This window comes from Acinonyx jubatus, chromosome B3 (genome assembly GCF_027475565.1).
Source record: "Acinonyx jubatus isolate Ajub_Pintada_27869175 chromosome B3, VMU_Ajub_asm_v1.0, whole genome shotgun sequence".
In the NCBI taxonomy this organism is placed as follows: domain Eukaryota; kingdom Metazoa; phylum Chordata; class Mammalia; order Carnivora; family Felidae; genus Acinonyx; species Acinonyx jubatus.
In genome coordinates, this window is record NC_069386.1 from 98307128 (window position 1) to 98326494 (window position 19367).

General features: G+C 36.8%; 1 protein-coding gene across 2 annotated transcripts in view; it reads right to left on the bottom strand.

Moving 5' to 3' along the window:
• Nucleotides 1-19367, bottom strand: part of ERO1A (endoplasmic reticulum oxidoreductase 1 alpha) — a 45114-nt gene that overhangs the window by 17610 nt on the left and 8137 nt on the right. For both annotated transcript variants that reach the window (XM_027065718.2, XM_027065717.2), the window contains exons 2-6: nucleotides 16599-16718; nucleotides 15511-15594; nucleotides 11941-11979; nucleotides 4014-4090; nucleotides 3839-3912 (exon numbers count right to left, since the gene is read on the bottom strand). In XM_027065718.2, coding sequence (XP_026921519.1) covers nucleotides 3839-3912; nucleotides 4014-4090; nucleotides 11941-11979; nucleotides 15511-15594; nucleotides 16599-16718 — 394 coding nt within the window. The remainder of the gene's footprint in view (nucleotides 1-3838; nucleotides 3913-4013; nucleotides 4091-11940; nucleotides 11980-15510; nucleotides 15595-16598; nucleotides 16719-19367) is intronic.

A 19367-nucleotide genomic window follows, 5' to 3' on the forward strand; every position in this document is an offset into this window, starting at 1 on the left:
AGAGCAGAGCCTGGGCTCTGGAACCAGAGTGTGTGGGTTAGAATCCAGTCCCTACTCCTTATTCAGTGTGGAACTCAGGGCAAATTACATATATTCTAGGCATTGGTGTCGTCATTTATAAAATGGGGATGATATACACTACTGTGATTTAAGTTTCTATGTGTAGAGCTTAGAACAACAGTAAGAATATAAAACATATTAGCTAGTGGTATTATGACATATCTTAACAGACCATTATACAATCAACAAAATTGTTAAGTACAAAGACTATCTAATAAAATGAAAAGATAAGCAATTAGACACTAATGAAAAACATACAAAAATTGGTGGCAGGGACGCCTGGGTGGCTCAGTTGGTTAAGTGTCCTACTCTTGATTTCGGCTCAGATCATGACCTCACGGTTGTGACATCAAGCCCTGTGTTGGGCTCTGAGCTGAGTGTGGATCCTGCTTAAGATTCTCTCTCCCTCTGCCCCTCCCCCACTCATGTGCACGCACAGGCTGTCTCGCTCTCTCTTAAAAAACAATTGGTGGGATATTGGTTTCTCGTATGTTCTCATATAAATTTGTATAATGTATTATAACTTTGAAAGCAAAAAATGGCCCTGGTTCTCCAGGGGCTTTGGGAAATTATTTAATATACATCAACACCTTATTCATTTATATTGTTTTATTTTTTTTGAGAGAGAGAGAGCAAGAGGTACAGGCAGAGAGAATCCTAAGCAGGCTGAGCCACCCAGGCATCCCCCTTATTCATTTATAAAGCGTAACAATGTGAACGAATAATGAAGAAGTGGGCAAAAATGCCTCAAAGCAGCCAAAGTAGATGACAAAATCGGAGCACACAGGCGTATGTATGAAAGTTCATCAAGCTCTCAACAGACGTACTTCTTATTAAAAACACAATGACAGATGCGCCTGGGTGGCTCAGAAGGTTGAGAGCCCAACTCTTGATTTTGGCTTAGGTCACGATCCCAGGGTCATGGGATCAAGCCCCACATTGGGCTCCACGTAGAGCATGGAGCTTAAGATTCTCCCTCTGCCCCTCCCTCCTGTTCTCTCTCTCTCTCAAAAAAAAAATTTTTAAAACAAAACACAATGACAAAAACAAAAATAAAACTGTTTGGTTAGTTTTATCCTAATTAACAGTATACTCGAGACCTTAATTAGAGGAAATTTTGCTTCTAGAAGTAGCACAGTGACAACATCTAGAAATAACTGACACTTCATGCAGAAGTAACAATTAACATAACTAGGAAAAGTAGAAATAAAAACTTAAAAACAAATTTGCATAGGGGCGTCTGGGTGGCTCAGTCAAGTTAAGCGTTTGATTCTTGATTTCAGCTCAGGTCACGATCTCATGATTCATGGGTTCAAGTCCCATATCAGGCTCTGCACTGATGATGGTGTGGAGCCTGCTTGAGATTCTCTCTCCCTCTCTCTCTCCCCTTCTCCCACTCACACTTGCTCGTGCTCTCTCTCTCTCAAACCAAGTAAACATTAAAAAAAAATTGCATGAACTCCTCTAGTTGAGGAACAGATATTCTATTCATCTCAACTAATACTAAAAGTATTGCCACAGTATATATAGCAAATTATAATAAATTCATAAAAACTCTCATTTTTAAAATATACAAATAACGGCTCAGCATCTAGTACTTTAAGACAGAAAACTAATCACCAAGAAATTTATTAAATTTTTAATATTCTGCCTAATTAGACGTAAACATTAGGTGATTGGTAATTTTACTTACAGCAAATACTTCATCTTGCCTCATCATTTTAATAAAAAATATTTGTTACAATAACCATGTTTTGCCAGATGACAAAAGCTCAACTTTCTAATTAAAATGTATATAACACCTTTTGTCTTCTACCTACTATTTATATAATTTCTTCATTATAAAGCTATCCTTTTTTGTTTTAATATTGACCCTCCTTGAACAGAAGAAACAAATATAAATCGACAAGTGATTCATCCAAGATAACAGAAGTCCACGGATAACAAATGAATTATTGATTCTCAGTCCTTGCTACACAAATATAAGCATGTAGCCTCAAAAGGAAACTATGGTAAACAAAGTTAAAGTATTACTGTTCGTTCTCTAGCACTGCAGGTCTAAAAAAATGTGCTGCATGTTATAAGCTTAATTTTATCTCACACGGTAACACTCAGGCCAAAGAATCTTTGTGAAAAAGACAGTAAAATTAGGGGGTTGAGAGAGTATTTTATCTCCCTAAGTTTACTAGTCTAAACCTTGGTGTAAGTCCACAACTCCTTATCCAACATCCCTGGGGCCAAATGTGTTTTGGAATTCAGAACTTTTCAGATTTTAGAAAAGTATTACAGTATATGCAACATATACTGAGTAGTATTACTCCAGCAGGGACCAGGGAGCAACTTTTAATCAAACACCAAAAATATTTCTGTAGTGAAACAGGTGAATATTCACACTAAATGAGTCTGTGCTAAACTTAGAGGGGGAATACTCATTTTTCAGAGCTTTCTGATTTTGAATTGTGAACACAGGATTATAAATATTATCTGACAGAACATGGTCATGTTTTAGAGTAGGGGAAGCATACTTTTCTTTTTTTTTTTTTCTTGCAAAGTGAAACCACAGGTTAAAAATAAGTACTTTCCCTTTGCCTTCCTCTTTTTGGGGGGAATTGCAGGATTCAGCTCTCACTTGCAATTAAAATGATCTGTACAACTCTTTTTGCTAAGATTTTCAAAAGATCATTAATCTGCTTCAAAAGAGTGCCACTGAAGGATATCAAAATTCAGTCTGATTTGATTTCGTTTAGCCAATTAACAGGCTAACCATTCAACTTAGAAAAAGGAAGATACTAGGAACAGGAGAATAGGAGAATCCATAAATCTGATGAAAGGGTGCCAACAGGTTCTAGGGCTCCTGGATATGAACACGACCAGCACTCTGGCCCAGCTCCAGATGCCTCAGAGCAACTCATGGTTCATTCTTCTCTTTCCCAAAACTAACACACACCATCGTTAAGGTAAATATGTAACAATCCAAGGCCAGTGCAACAAAAGCAGGTTTTTGCAATCTCTACGTTTGAGCTATTTATGCCAAATGCCTGTGTATATTACAAAAATTACATATACATATTACTGAGATATGCACAACTGTAAGACTCAGGAGGTAATTTTTTTCCAGAAACGGAGGTGTTTTTTTGCTTTTTTTTTTTTTTTTAACTTCGGTAAAACATGTATAACGTAAAACTTACATTTCAGCCGTGTTTAACAGTTGTGCAACCATCACCACCAACGGTTTCCAAACTTTTCTATGACCCCCAACAGAAATTCTATAACCATTACACAATAACACTCCGTTCTCCCCTGCTTCTAACCTCTGGTTACTCTATCAACTTGCCTAAATATTTTATGCAAATGGAATCGTGATAGTTGTCCTTTTGTGTCTGGCTTATTGCATTTAGCATAGTATTTGCAAGGTTTATCCATGTTGCAACGCATATCAAACTTTTCTTCTTTAATGGCCAAATGATATTCCACTGTATATATTTATTATATTCTGTTTGTCCATTCATTAGTTGATGGATACATGGGTCGTTTCTACCTTTTGGCTGCTGTGGATAATGTTGCCATGAATATGGGCATATGAGTATCTGTTCCCCTGTCTTTAGTCTTTTTCGATATATACTTAGGAGGTGAATTATTAGGTCATATGGTAATTTTGCCTTTCGTTTTTTGAGGAACTGCCAAACTTTAGAAACTGAGTTCTAAAAGCCATTCGAAAAGATTTTTCTTTCCTTAGGCACAATTTGAAACGAAATGCACATGATAAAAAGCGTTATACCATCAGCTTCACAGAAGCTGTCTGAGGAGTCATCATGCTTGGTCCACTGAAGCACAGCCTTCTGTGTTTCCTCGCTTCAAATGAAGAAAACAAGTAGTGTTATCATTTTTTTAAAATTAATATTTCACAAGAAAAAAATATAAAATACTAAAGCAAAAAAAAAAAAAAATCAAACCTCAGCGATTCATCCACAGCACCAAGCCGTTCAGCTTGCTCACATTCTTCAATGAGATTATTGGCTACCTCAGAATACTAAAAGGAAAAGGGGAATAGATGGATTATAATTTACTGCGCTTTTAAAACTTTCTCAAGTTCAAAGTTATTTAAGTTTCATTTATACCTAGCACCATTTCTGTGGCTTCAAAACTTAAAAAAAACAGGGGTGCCTGGGTGCCTCCGTCAGTTGAGCGACTGGCTCTTGATTTCAGCTCAGGTCATGATCCCAGGGTTGTGGGATTGAGCCCCATGTCGGGCTCTGTGGTGAACGTGGAGCCTGCTTGAGATTCTCCCCCACCCCCCCCAACCTGTGATCTCTCTTAAAAAAAAAAAAAAAAAAAACCCTGAAAAAAATTAAGCCCTCATTTCCCCTGAAGCTAAAAAAAAAATAAGTAAAAGGCTCTGCCTCTTGCTTTTGTTGATGAAAACATTTACTATAATGGTCACAAAATAAAGAATATATTTCTGATAACTCATTACAAGCTGTTCACGAAGAAAATCTCTGAGGTAGAAGGAACAATGGGCAAGGCAACCTCCCACTGTTCTAATGGCTTAATTGCAAGCACCAGTTTTCTCGTCCATAAATAAATGGTTAGACCAGATGATGTGGGTGTAGGTCTGTCTCAACTCTAAATATGATTCTACATATGCCCTGGAGTCTACGTCTTATAAAAAGTATTCTTGTATCTTCAGGTGTTTAAAATACATTCTGTAACAACCGCATTTCTTCTCAATATTTGAGTCACACACACACACTCACACTCACTCACACACACTATTCTGCTGGGAGTGTATGTGGCACAGGGAAGAGAGAATGTGGATCATAAGATTTCACAACATACTAGTCATCACCACCACAGAGATGAAAGGCATACTGGAAGAAGTCACAAATTCAATCAGCAAATATTTATTGGGTGCCTACCAGACCCTTATTGTTAGGATGACCATGCAAACGACTGCCCAGTCTATGATACTTCCAAGGATAAAAGGGAACCCTAAAATAACTGAAATGATACGTTTTTGAAATACTTATTTACTGAATAACGACTTTGTTTCTTTACATTCGTTGATTTGTAAGACAGCTCAATTTGAACACTTTTCAAAAATAAAATTCTTTTTATACAATTAAGTATTAAGGGGTGAAGGGATATGTGTTCAATGTACTCTTGGATGGTTCAGAAAATAAGAATATGCATATAGAAAAAACAAGATAACACAAATGAGGCAAAATATTAAAAATTAGTGAATCTGTAAAGTACACAAAATGTCTTTTATTAATACTGCAAATTTTCTATAAGCTGTTAATTAGCTTAAGATAAAAAGTTAAAAATACATAAAAAATGAACAGAGGCACCCATTTCAAGTAGGAATATGAATTTATCCAATTAAAAACAAAACAAGAGTTTCTTTTTTTAAATTTTTCATGTTTTTTTGTTTATTTTGAGAGCGAGCACACACAAGTGGGCGAGTGGCAGAGAGAGAGGGGGACAGAGGATTTGAAACAGCAGGGAGGGGGAGAGAGAGAGAATCCCAGGCGAGCTCTGTGCTGTCAGTGTGGAAACAAACCTGGGGCTCAATTTCACAGACCCCAAGATCACAACCTGAGCTGAAACCAAGAGTCAGACACTTCACAAACTAAGCCACCCAGGCACCCCAAAAACAAGAATTCCATCAATAAGAGACTCTTCCCTGGGGCACCTGGATGGCTCAGTTGAGCATCGAACTTTAGGCTCAGGTCATGATCTCATGGTACGTGAGTTCAAGCCCTGTGTCAGGCTCTGTGCTGACAGCTCAGAGACTGAAGCCTGCTTCAGATTCTGTGTCTCCCTCTCTCTCTGCCCCTCTCTTGTTAATGCTCTCTCTCTCCAAAAATGAATTAACATTAAAAAAAATTTTTTTAATGAACTTCCAAAAGTTCTGAGTCCATCAAAAAATTCGTCTTTTGAATTAAATGATTTTCTGTTTGAAATAGCTGACTATAACATCATTTAACTATGTGCAAAGTTCTGCCATTGGAGCCAACACATTAACAGCTATGACTTTATTCTTTTTATGTGAACAAGAAAACATGGAATAAAAAATGAGCAAAATTGGGGTGCCTGGCTGGCTCAGTTGGTAGAACATGTGACTCTTGATCTTGGGGTTGTGGGTTCAAGCCCCATATTGGGTGTAGAAATTACTTAAAAATAAAATCTTTAAAGAAAAAAATGAGTGAAATTACTTTAGAATCTATGGTGAAAAAGTGCAGAATAGTGATTGCCCCTAAGGGAAAAAATAGAAATTGACTAGCACAGAGTACCAAGGAACTTTCTAGGTAATGGTAATGTTCTATATTATAATAGAAGCCTAAATTACACAGGTATATGCATTTAGCAAATGTACACTTAAAATTTGTGCATCTCACCATGTTAATTTTATAAAAATTAAAGCAAACATTAGACTCTAATGATATACTTCTAGTTGGGTGGCATGTATATACATGTGTGTTATATACATATATATATAGAGAGAGAGAGAGACGATGACATATTTAGGGTAATGTGTACTGATGCTTGCAATTTACTTTGAAATGCATCTAAAAAATAAGATTTTTTTAATGGATAACTAGAAGGATAGACAGATACATATGTGAGAAACGTAAGTTTACAATAATGTTAATGATACAAATCCAGGTGATGGGTATGAGTGTTCACACGAAAACTCCTTCGGCTTTGCTGGATATATAAAAATTTTCACAGTAACATACATATTAAAAATTTTAATTCAGAACAATAATTTAGTCTACATGAAAAACCACATATACCAGAATGATATGTAAATGCACCACTATAGCTGCACATGTTAAGTTATTATTTTTAGACATAACGAGTAATTTACAACTAGTAATTTACAAAGCAGGTGCTTTGGCTTTGTCAGTAGATTTGTGTGTTCTGGTGTTTACGTGGTCACAGATATTTCTATGCCCCTTGCGGATGGTAAATGATGACCTTTTGTGCAAGTTATATATCATCATCAACTGTGGTGAGAAATCGAAATTTAATACTTCTTCCTTAAGCATGTACTTCTTTATTTCTTTCTAGTTATTTCAGCCAAAAGGATTCATTGTAAAATTTTTGCTTACTAAATAGTAAAATAATTATAAGTTGTCGATATGCACTATACAAAAAAAATATAAAACCACTATAGGAAGTGGAAGACTACTCTCTATGCAGGATTGCTCACCCACTATTTCCCATATATATTTTAAATAAACCTGACCTATAATTTGCCAGGTTTCCCACTGACAGGTCAAATGGCAGCCTGGCAGCTTAGGATATATCAGGACACAGCACAATTGGCTGATAACTCCGAGAGACCAGCAGGGCAGAATGTCGATGCTGTTCCCTCCACTTCCCAAGACTGTAAGGAGTTAGTTGCCCCCAGAATTGTGTCTGCCTGGAATTGTTTTATCAGCAGGTATTTTATCACCCTGTATACTGTCCTTGAAAAATCATTTATTTACATTTAGGGAAGGTCAGGAAAAAAGGCACAAATTATTATTGGTCAACTTGATATTAAAGTAAGAACTCTTTAGTGTACGTACATCTCAGAGGAGACAACAAAGGAAACTAGAAATACAAAGTATTTGGTCAATTAAATCGATCTTAACTTATTTTAATTTTTTTTAATGTTTATTTCTGAAAGACAGAGAGAGACAGCATGAGCGGGGGAGGGGCAGAGAGGGAGACACAGAACATGAAGCAGGCTCCAGGCTCTGAGCTGTCAGCACAGAGCCTGACACAGGGCTCAAACCCACGAGCCATGAGATCATGACCTGAGCCGAAGTTGGACGCTTGACCAACTGAGCCACCCAGGCGCCCCCACCTTAACTTGTTTTAATGCAACTATTAATATTTTGTTTAAAAAGTTTAAAACTCAGGACAAATGATAAATCATTCAGGATGCTGGGGCACCTGGGTAGCTCAGTCAGTTAAGCGTCTGACTTCGGCTCAGGTCGTGAACTCACAGTTTGAGTTCAAGCTTCGCATGGGGCTCTCTGCTGTCAGCACAGAGCCTAGAGCCTGCTTCAGATCCTCTGTCTTCTTCTCTCTCTCTCTCTCTCTCCCGCCCCCACTCACGTTGTCTTTCTCTCTCTCCCTCCCTCTCTCAAAAATAAACATTTGAGAACCATCATACAGGATGCCAGAACAACAGGCATAAACCAGTCCTGCCTCAGGCAAACCTTGGCATATGGTCCCTTGATGTACTCTTGTTACTCTCTAAGTGCTTTGGATTTTACTCCAAGAGAGATGGAACACATGAGAGAATTTTAAACAGAGGAGAGATACTATCTGAATTCTTAAAAAAAAAAAAAAAAAAAATCACTCTGGCTGCTGTCTTTAGAAGAGGCTATACAGATGCAAGGAGGGTAGAGCAGGCAGACCATTTAAGAGGTTACTACAATAATCCAGGCAAAAATGATGACATCTTTAAATACAGCAGTAGCAATAAATATTGTTAAGATTCTGGATATATTTTAAAGCTTTGTAATCACAAATTGAATTCTTCCTACCAAAATTGGCCTTGAGACAATAATAACCCAGTAACATTTAGCACCCCTAGGAACCAGATTATAATCTCTAAACACCATTTCCCACTAAAAGAACCAGGACTATTTAGAAAAAATGTTAATAGAAAAAAGGTTAACTCCAAGCTCAGAGTGAGAAAAATGCAAAATAAGCTTAGAAGATCTTTTCATAATAGAAAGCAAAAATTCTAGGGGTGCCTGGGGTGGCTCAATTGGTTAAGCAACCAATTCTTGATTTTAGCTCAGGTCATATCTCACTGTTCGTGAAATCTGGGGTCTGGTTTGGGCTCTAAGTGTGGAGTCTGCTTGGGATTCTCTCTCTCTGTCTCTCTGTCTCTCTCTCTCTCTCTGCCCCACACCTGCCCTCTTTCCTTCTTTCTCTCTCTCTAAATAAATAAATAAACATTTTAAAAAGGGGGAAAAAAGGTCTACTAAGATTACTGAGATCATCTCAAAGGCCATGGTCACTTACTTGAAGGAGCATCTAGTGACCAAAGATGGGAAAACTCAAGCATCAAAAGGAATAATAAAAAATGACTACAAAAGAGTCCAGTACATTAAATATGTCAAAACTCCAAAGTTCATAATAACACTTAAAAATAAAAATCTTATTGGTCATCTCTGGAGATGCTAGAGCACCAAACTCATAATTATTCTGAAAACTGGTAAGCAAAGGAAAAGAATAAAGCATTTATACTGTGTGCCCTGCATAACTGTATTTCAGGGCATCCAAATAGTTGACAAGAGATGGTTTTATAGAATAAAAACAGATAAGAAGTATGGAAAGAATGATAAAAATATGTTTTCAGTCACATGTGGAATTTGAGAAACTTAACAGAAGACCAAAGGGGAAGGGAAGGAAAAATAAGTTACAAATAGATAGGGAGGCAAACCATAAGAGACTCTTAAATACAGAAAACAAACTGAGAGTTAATGGGGGTGGGGGGTTGGGGGGGCAGGGAAAATGAGTGATGGGCATCGAGGAGGGCACTTGCTGGGATGAACAGTGGGTGTGGTATGTAAGTAATGAATCACAAGAATCTACTCCCAAAGCCAAGACTACACTCTATATATACACTATATGTTAGCTGTCTTGACAATAAATTATTCAAAAAAAAAAAAAAAAGGATGATATAATTAGAATATCAACATTTTCAAGCCCCTAATGAAAGAATGCAACAAGTAATAGTCATCAAAGCGGCTAATAAAAGTTTCAGGTAAAAAGCTAGTGGGTAACTTTATAACGGATACATAATGAACCCAATGATAGATCTTAACATCATAAAAAAAGAAAACCAGACATTATGTGTCTTCTGATATGATGTAATAGTAAGTACACAGCAACTCTAATCAATATATATCAGAAAATGAATCTGAAAAGCCTTATTACCAAAAAAGAGGGAGAGGAATGGACATGGATTGAAAGACATTTAAGAGACAGAAACAGGGGCGCCTGGGTGGCGCAGTCGGTTAAGCGTCCGACTTCAGCCAGGTCACGATCTCGCGGTCCGTGAGTTCGAGCCCTGCGTCAGGCTCTGGGCTGATGGCTCAGAGCCTGGAGCCTGTTTCCGATTCTGTGTCTCCCTCTCTCTCTGCCCCTCCCCCGTTCATGCTCTGTCTCCCTCTGTCCCAAAAATAAATAAAAAATGTTGGGAAAAAAAAAAAAAAGACAGAAACATACAAGTAGTACCAGAAAATAAGGAAGTGCTAAAAAAAGAGAAAAACCACAATGATGGGAGTATGTTAAAGGGACACAGGAACAACTGAAACAGCTCCCAATGGCCAGAACAGAATGATTTGAACAGTAAAATAAAGTCATACCTGATTATAATCCAAAGTACAAAATAAACATCTCATGATATAAATATACGATTGAAAAAATAAGTAAATGGAGGGAGATCTAAATCTCCCATACTGAAAATTCCAATTTATATCCTTAAGAAGACAGAGCCCTCCTGAAGTATGGGCTGTGCACAGTGAGCTCCCTCCAGAGAATGCAGTGTGGAAAGGGTAGAAAATAGTAAATCTACAGTGGAGAAAACCTGACAAAAATTATGTCAGTCAGGTGATCAAGGTTAACATTAACAGTAATAAGTCATGTTGATACTATGCACCCTTGATGCGATGTGATGAAAATGGCACTTTAACGCTGTAGTCTTCCTCCCCAAAACACATAACCCCAGTGTAATCATGACAAAATCATCAGACAAATCCCAATTTATGGACATTCTACAAAATACCTGACAAGTGTTTCTCTAAACACCTTATCAAAAACAAGGGAAGTTTGAGAACCTGTCACAGCTAAGAGAAGCCTAAGGAAACATGACTATTAAATATAATGCGGTATCCTAGATGGGATCCTGGACAGAAAAAGGACATTAGGTAGAAATCTGAACAAAGTATGGACTTGAGTGATATCAATATTGATTCATTAATTATAACAAATGGATCATAATAATGTAAGATGTTAATTATAGATGAAACTGGTATGGGGTATATGGGAACTATATTATCATCACAATTTTTCTGTAAACCCAAAAGTATTATAAAATCAATAATTTTATTTATAAAGGTAAAAATACTTTTAAAATCAATACTATTTAAAAAAGAGATTGGGAGGTGCCTGGGTAGCTCAGTCAGTTAAGTGTCTGACTCTTGATTTCGGCTCAGGTCATGATCCCAGGGTCGTAGGATCAAGCCTCACATTGGGCTCCACACTGAGCACGGAGCCTACTTGGGATTCTCTCTCTCCCTCTCTCTCTGCTCCTCCCCAGCTCGCACTCACTCTCTCTCTCTCAAAATAAATAAATAAATATTTTTTTTTAATTTATAAAAAAACAAAAGAGAGAGAAAGAGACCTAAGAGACACAGGAACCAAACGCAATGTGTGAAATATGTTTGAATCCTGTTTCAAACAAACAAATTATTATGAAACAAGTAGAGAAATCTGAACCCTGACAGTGGTTATATTTTTGTAAGTATTTTTTTTATCTTAAAAATATCTATGAAACTTTTGTAAACAGAGCGATTTTTCTGTGAATGGCTTTAAAAATAATTGGGAAAATGGAGTGCAAGGTACAGATGAAACAAGATTGGCCATACACTAATTGCTGAAGCTCTTTATTTATCTCTCATGTTTTCTATAATAAAAGGCTGAACAAAAGAAAAAATAAGGAATTAGAGCCATTGAGTATAAATGACTCCTAATGGGTTTTACTGTGAAGGACAACAGAGAAGTAGGGTCATGCCTGGCAGGGGAAATGAGTTTTATGAGTTTTTTGTTAAGATACTAGACACATTAGTAAGTGTATGTACATACCTTGTAGCTTGCCGATTTAATTCCATCAGGAACTTCATCCTGAAAAAGAAAAAAAAAATGCTTTTGTATGACATTTAGTCTATCTTCTGAAAAAAAATTTAAGTTTCTATGATTTATGAGATTATTTTTATTTATTTATTTAAGTTTACCTTATTTATTTATTTAAAGTAATCTCTACACCTAATGTGGGGCTTGAACTCATGACCCCAGGATCAAGAGTTGCATGCTCTTCCAACTGAGCCAACCAGGTGCTGCTTTGAGATTATTTTTATTTTTATTTATTTATTTATTTATTTATTTATTTATTTATTTATTTATTTATTTATTTTTAATATATGAACTTTATTGTCAAATTGGTTTCCATACAACACCCAGTGCTCATCCCAAAAGATGCTCTCTTCAATGCCCATCACCTTCCCTCCCTCCCACCCCCCCATCAACCCTCAGTTTGTTCTCAGTTTTTAAGAGTCTCTTATGCTTTGGCTCTCTCCCACTCTAACCTCTTTTTTTTTTTTTTTCCTTCCCCTCCCCCATGGGTTTCTGTTAAGTTTCTCAGGATCCACATAAGAGTGGACACATATGGTATCTGTCTTTCTCTGTATGGCTTATTTCACTTAGCATCACACTCTCCACTTCCATCCACATTGCTACAAAGGGCCATATTTCATTTTTTCTCATTGCCACGTAGTACTCCATTGTGTATATAAACCACAATTTCTTTATCCATTCATCAGTTGATGGACATTTAGGCTTTTTCCACGCATAGGGGCACTTGTACCCCAATGTTTGAGATTATTTTTAAACAGAATTGTTTAGGAGGCATCTGAGCAGCACAGTTGGTTAAGCGTCTGACCCTTGATTTCAGCTCAGGTCACCTGAGCTGAAATCAAGGGTCAGACGCTTAACCGGTTGAGCCCTGTGTTGGGCTCTGCTCTGAGTGCAGACCCTGCTTGAGATTTTCTCCCTTTGCCCCCTCCACTTGTGCACTCTCTTGTGCTCTCTCTCAAAAAATAAAGATGAAAAATAAAATAAAATAAAATTTTAAAAAAAGTGTTTTTAAAAATTGCTTAAAAAAAGATTCAAATTTTCAGTAACTAAAACCAGTTGCTTTTTCTGACCAATGTTAATATAGCCCATTTAATGTGTAAGTGCAATTAAATGCCTTTATTAAGTGTCTACCATATTTTGAGCATGCTTAATAAGCCATATAAATAAGTTATTGGTAAACTTGAATTTCCCCAACTAATGTTTCCTATTACTAAATATAAATACTAGAACTTTGGGAAATAAAACAAAACATTTAAATTGACAATATCACTTTAATTATATTATCGTAACAGAAATGGTTTCACAAGTTAATCCATCCATTTTCAAAAAGTTTTGTCTGAGAATATACTAAAAACATGATTCTTAATTATCTAACGATAAAAGACCCATAAATAATATTTTACATTTGCTTTAATTCCATATGCCAGATAGGTTATATAGCAATATTTTATTTGTACATATAAAAATAAACCACTCAAAAATATAGCATCACTTCACACCCATTAGGATGGCTATTATCCAGAAAATAGAAAATGGCAAGTATTAGTGAGGATATGGAGAAATTGGAAGCCTTGTACATTGCTGGTGGGATGTAAAATGGTACAGCTACTGTGGCAGAAGGCATGGTGTTCCTCAAAAAATTAAACACAGATTTACTAAATGATCCAGCAATTCTAACCTTGGGTGCATCCCCAAAAGAACTGAAATTAGGAATGCAAACATAGTCAAAGACAATTATCATATGACTTCACTCATATGAGGACTTTAAGACACAGAACAGTTGAACACAAGAGAAGGGAAGCAAAAATAATATAAAGACAGGGAGGGGGGCAAAACATAAGAGACTCTTAAACATGGAGAACAAACAGAGGGTTACTGGAGGGATTGTGGGAGGGGGGATGGGCTAAATGGGTAAGAGGCATTAAGGAATCTACTCCCGAAATCATTGTTGCACTATATGCCAACTAATTTGGATGTAAATTAAAAAATTAAAATAAAATAAAAGAAATAAAACGAGCTGCAGAGTATTTCAAATAAATAAATACTGTTATCCAAGAAAAAAAAAAAAGGAATGCAAACAGATACTTGTGCACCCATATCCCAAACAGCATTATGCACAATAGCCAAAAGACAGGAATAACTCAAAAGTGAATCAAGAGAATGGATAAATGAAATGCAGATGCATAACAATGCAATATTATTCAGCCTTAAAAAGGAATAAAATTCAAATACCATGTATACATGGTACTATGGATAAAACTTGAAAACATTAGGTTAAGTGAAACAAGCCAGACACAAAAGGACACACTGTGTAATAATTCTCCTTATCTGAGGTACCTAGAATAGTCAAATTCATAAAGAAAGAAAGTAGAATAGTGTTTGCCAGGGGCTAGAGGGACGGGGGAATAGGGAGTCATTGTTCAATGAACACGCAGTTTCAGTTTGTGAGGATGAAAAGGATCTGCACGTGGATGGTGGTGACGGTTGCACAACAGTGGGAATGTACTTAATGCCACTGAACTGTGCACTTAAAATGGTTAAAATGGTAAATTTTATGTTATGTATACTTTATCACAATAAAAAAATAGAAATATATGCTTTAAAAATGAAAAAAAAAAGGCTTCATGGAAAGTGTAAAATTCTCTGCTCCCAGAGTAGAATACTTCATATTTTAATGCTCTGAGAATTCCTTTTTTTTTTTTTAAGTTCATTTATTTTGAGAGAGAGAGAGCCCACATGAACAGGGAAGAGGGAGAAAGAATCCCCAAACAGGCTCCATGCCCATCAGTGTGGGGCACAATGTGGGGCTTGATCCCACAAACCATGAGATCACGACTTGGGCCGAAATCAAGAGTCAGAGGCTTAACCGACTAAGCCACCCAAGCACCCCTAATACACTGAGAATTCTTAAGCAACACCAGGTGTTTTGTTCATCCACTCCCCACCCAAGGAAAACAATACACCATGAAGAAGGGAGGGAGTTTGTTTACCCGCCAATTAATTTCATTCTGTTATACTATAAACGCACCTTTGGGTAAGATGTAAGAAGAAAAACAAACATCCTATTAATCTCACCAGTAAGTCAAAGGATTATTACGAAAGAATAATTCAAAATAGGTTTTATATTGGTAAGTTGAGGTTTTTTAATATGTAAATATTAAACAACATTATATTTAACCTAAGGATTAAAAAGTAATTTTAGTTGTATTGCCCCCCCTTTTTTTTTTAAATTTTTTTTTTCAACGTTTATTTATTTTTGAGACAGAGAGAGACAGAGCATGAACAGGGGAGGGGCAGAGAGAGAGGGAGACACAGAATCTGAAACAGGCTGCAGGCTCTCAGCGGTCAGCACAGAGCCCGACGCGGGGCTCGAACTCACGGGCCGTGAGATGATGACCTGAGCCGAAGTCGGACGCTCAACCGACCAAGCCACCCAGGCGCCCCTGTATTGCCCCCTTTTTAAAACATTGCAGTTATTTGCAAAAAGGTGTAACAGTTGTCACATGTATACTTGGATCTTACCGACTGACACGGCTTGACAGCACAGTCTCTCCGACCACACTGGTTGATATCGTTCCAGAAAGGACACGGCCTCTTCAGGTTTACCTATAGGATAATAACAGAAAAAGTTACAAGAGTAAGAATCTTGAGATTATTATTCAACAGGTGTTGAATTATGATGTGATAACCTGGTCATGCTATCATCTGCAATTATTCTTTTTCTTTGCTTACAGTTGCCAAGTTCCAGCGATCATACTAATGTGTAACTTGTGTTAAGTAAACTGGTAGACTTGGTTAGAAACACACAGACTGGTACTAAACAGATCCTGAAGATGGGAACTAGGAGCCAAAGTAGCTCGTATCATCACTGCTCAGCTGATACTTTTTTTAAGCCAGTAACAGGCAACTGTTGAACTCATTCGATAACTACATATTCCAATGATCAGATATTCTAAACGCTTTAAGTAGATATCTCAAGATAAAATATCAACAGTGACTAGTTAAAATAATACAGGTCAGAACAAAGTCACGCTTCTCAAAAAAATGCAGTTATTTTAATTAACTGGAGTCAAGCCAGTATTTGGGGAAAGTATGCATTGGCAATTTTGGTAACAATGTAATAGTTTCTGGTCTGACTTCAAGTTAACCAACAAGTTTCTAACTCCAGAGTGCAAAACCCAGTTGTTGAAATTGAAAGTATCCAATGGATGGTTTCAGAACCACACTGTTCACTCTTGTGAACTGAATTTTAAATAATGGCCACAATTTTAGGGGCGCCTGGGTGGCTCGGTGGGTTAAGCGTCCGACTTCGGCTCAGGTCATGATCTCACGGTCCGTGGGTTTGAGCCCCGCATCGGGCTCTGTGCTGACAGCTCAGAGCCTGCAGCCTGTTTCAGATTCTGTGTCTCCCTCTCTCTGTGACCCTCCCCCGTTCATGCTCTGTCTCTCTCTGTCTCAAAAATAAATAAACATTAAAAAAAATTAAATAAATAAATAAATAAATAAATAAATAAAGGCCACAATTTTGAAGTTCAGGAATTCCTAAGAAAATACAATTATCCATTTAAACTTTAAGTATTCTTATACAAAAAAATTAAAAATAAAAATACCTTGTAATATCTAAAGTAGTCACTTTCAAGAAGTTTTTGTAGTCTTGGGAAAAGCCTGTAGTTATTAAATCTATCAATGGTTTCAACATCACAGGTACAATCATCCAAGTAACCGCTAACCTGTTACAAAGAAAATAAAACAATACATCAAAATACCTTAGTTGCAACAGGGTTCTTTTTTCTGACAAGGTTAGGACTCAAGCAACTCTTATCTTCCCTCCTCATGATTTTCTGAGATGAGACATGACAGTAATCTAACAATGCTACTGCTCTTGCTATACACCTAGAAGAATGCGGTGCATACCTTTTGGAGGGTACACTGAGCTCATCACACACGTGTGCACACACACACATAGGCAGAGTTGGTCCCCTGCAGCCACTTTGTAACCCTGCCCCAGACCTGACCAGGGGTCAGTATCTAACCCAAACCAGGTCTTGGTCCCTGCTCCAGGAATCTGGAGAATAAGAAGAGATAAGAATAATAAGAATAAGAATCTTGAGAATAAGAAGAGATCTCCCTCCCTGCAGCTTGACCACTAAAGCAAATAAACTCAGACCATGTTCCATCATGTGAACTGAGCAGCACATGAGCCAGTCAGCAAAAGAGAGGAAAGATTTTTAAAGATACACAGTGAAGCAGAGACAGGAAACAGAAAATATCTGATACATGGATTCCCTGGGGTTTTCCAGCTCCTACTTCCACCCAACTTCCTTGAAGCTCAGTTGCATTCCTATCCTTGGCCTTCCTGAGACTCCATATTCCCAGGATTCAACTGTCTCTGTATTCCCTATTAAGTTTCCTACAGGATGTATAGGTAGGGGACATGCTTGGTGAACGTATAAAAAGAAGTGATACTGAATTTATAAGATAAACAATAATTCATTATAAGGATTTACCAACTCTCAAATACTAGTCCATGACAGTTTATTTGTCCAGGTTTGAAACGGTGCTTAGAAATCACTTATCATTAGCAGCACGGAGATAGCAAATTGACCACTAAGCCAATTCTGATCTTCAAATGCTTAAAACTAATATCTTAATGGTAATTATGATCAGACAATGTTATCAGAAGTGAAACTAAGGGCATTATGCTAAGTGAAATTAGTTAGTCAGAGAAAGACAAATATCACATGACTTTACTCATATGAGGACTTTAAGATACAAAACAGATGAACAGAAGGGAAGGGAAGCAAAAATAATATAAAAACAGGGAGGGAGACAAAAATAAGAGACTCTTAGATATAGAGAACAAACAGAGTGTTGCTGGAGGGGTTGTGGGAGGGGGGATGGGCTAAATGGGTAAGGGGCTTAAGGAATCTACTCCTGAAATCATTGTTGCCCCATGTGCTAACTTGGATGTAAATTATAAAAAATAAATAAGTTATAGAAAGTAAAAATTTTAAAAAAAGTGAAGCTAAAAGTCTTAGATGTTTGTTTGGGGCTGGGCAAACATCTAACAGAATTAATTTAACATTGCTAACATTGTAAGTAACAAATATGATTTAAGAACAGTAACTAGATTGTTTTCGTTTTTTTTTAATATAGGGCATGCTGTAGAAAAGAGATCCTTATCATACTTTGGTCTGCATACTTGCTTTACAAACTAATTTCGATTATATTTCAGAGAGACTTACTGTCAAAAAAATTTTTTTAATCTACTGGTAAGGAAGCAAATACTTTACTAAAATACTGAATGCAGGTGTTTTCCCGTTGGAATATATAAAATCCTACCCTATTTTTAATTTTAGAATGTCACAAAACAGGAATGCAAAATTTTTACCTGAAAGTAAATACTTTTGGAAGATGAGAGATAATACTTTGGATAATGACAGCAATATTTAAGAACTAAGATTTTGTCCCAATTTGTGTAGTCTCATTTGTTTTGGACTAATGCAGGTTCTAGAAATCTGATCTACATATTTTTTACTGCAATAACTACTTATTTTCATTTCATATGCAAATTTGTCCTTGTTTCCTGCTAAAAATTCTCTTGAGTATACAAAAATCTTCAGGTCCTAATTTGGGATACCACAAAAGTGCTTTTTTTTTTTAATTAAAAAAAATTTTTTTAATGTTTATTATTGAGAGACACAGAGAGAGCATAAGCATGAGAGGGGCAGAGAGAAGGGGATACACAGACTCTGAAGCAGTCTCCAGGCTCCAGCCGTCAGCACAAAGCCTGACATGGGGGCTCGAACTCTCAAGCTGTGAGATCATGCCCTGAGCCGAAGTCGGACGCTTAACCGACTGAGCCATTCAGTCACCCAAAAACAGAAGTGCTTCTAATCTAGATGATTTGACTTTTCACCTCTTTCTTTTGAGCCTTAGAAGTAGAACTTCTAAGGACATAAAATAGCTACTTTTTCCTCTTGGATACAAATTATTACACAAAGAAATAACAGGCACAGAGACTACAAACGCCAAAGGGACACATGCCTGATAGGGACAGTAGGTCACAAAAAAGAAACAAGCACATTAAAAAAAAACCAAAAAAAACCACACAAGAGAATGGTTTTGAAGCAATTAATTTTTCCCCTGAAGTAATTCATTTTTAAGGTAAAAATCTATCTTTGAAACTCAAGTTCAGGCATCACCTCTTTTGGAAAGCTACCCCTGGGGTACCACTCATCCCCTGCTGGGTTAACTGTCTCCTATGTGCTCCCATGGCACTCCACATACTCCTACATAAGGATTACCTCACTTCTTTGAATTTATATAGTTCACTTCCTCCCTCTAGAGTTTACAATCCTTGAGAGCAAATCATGTTT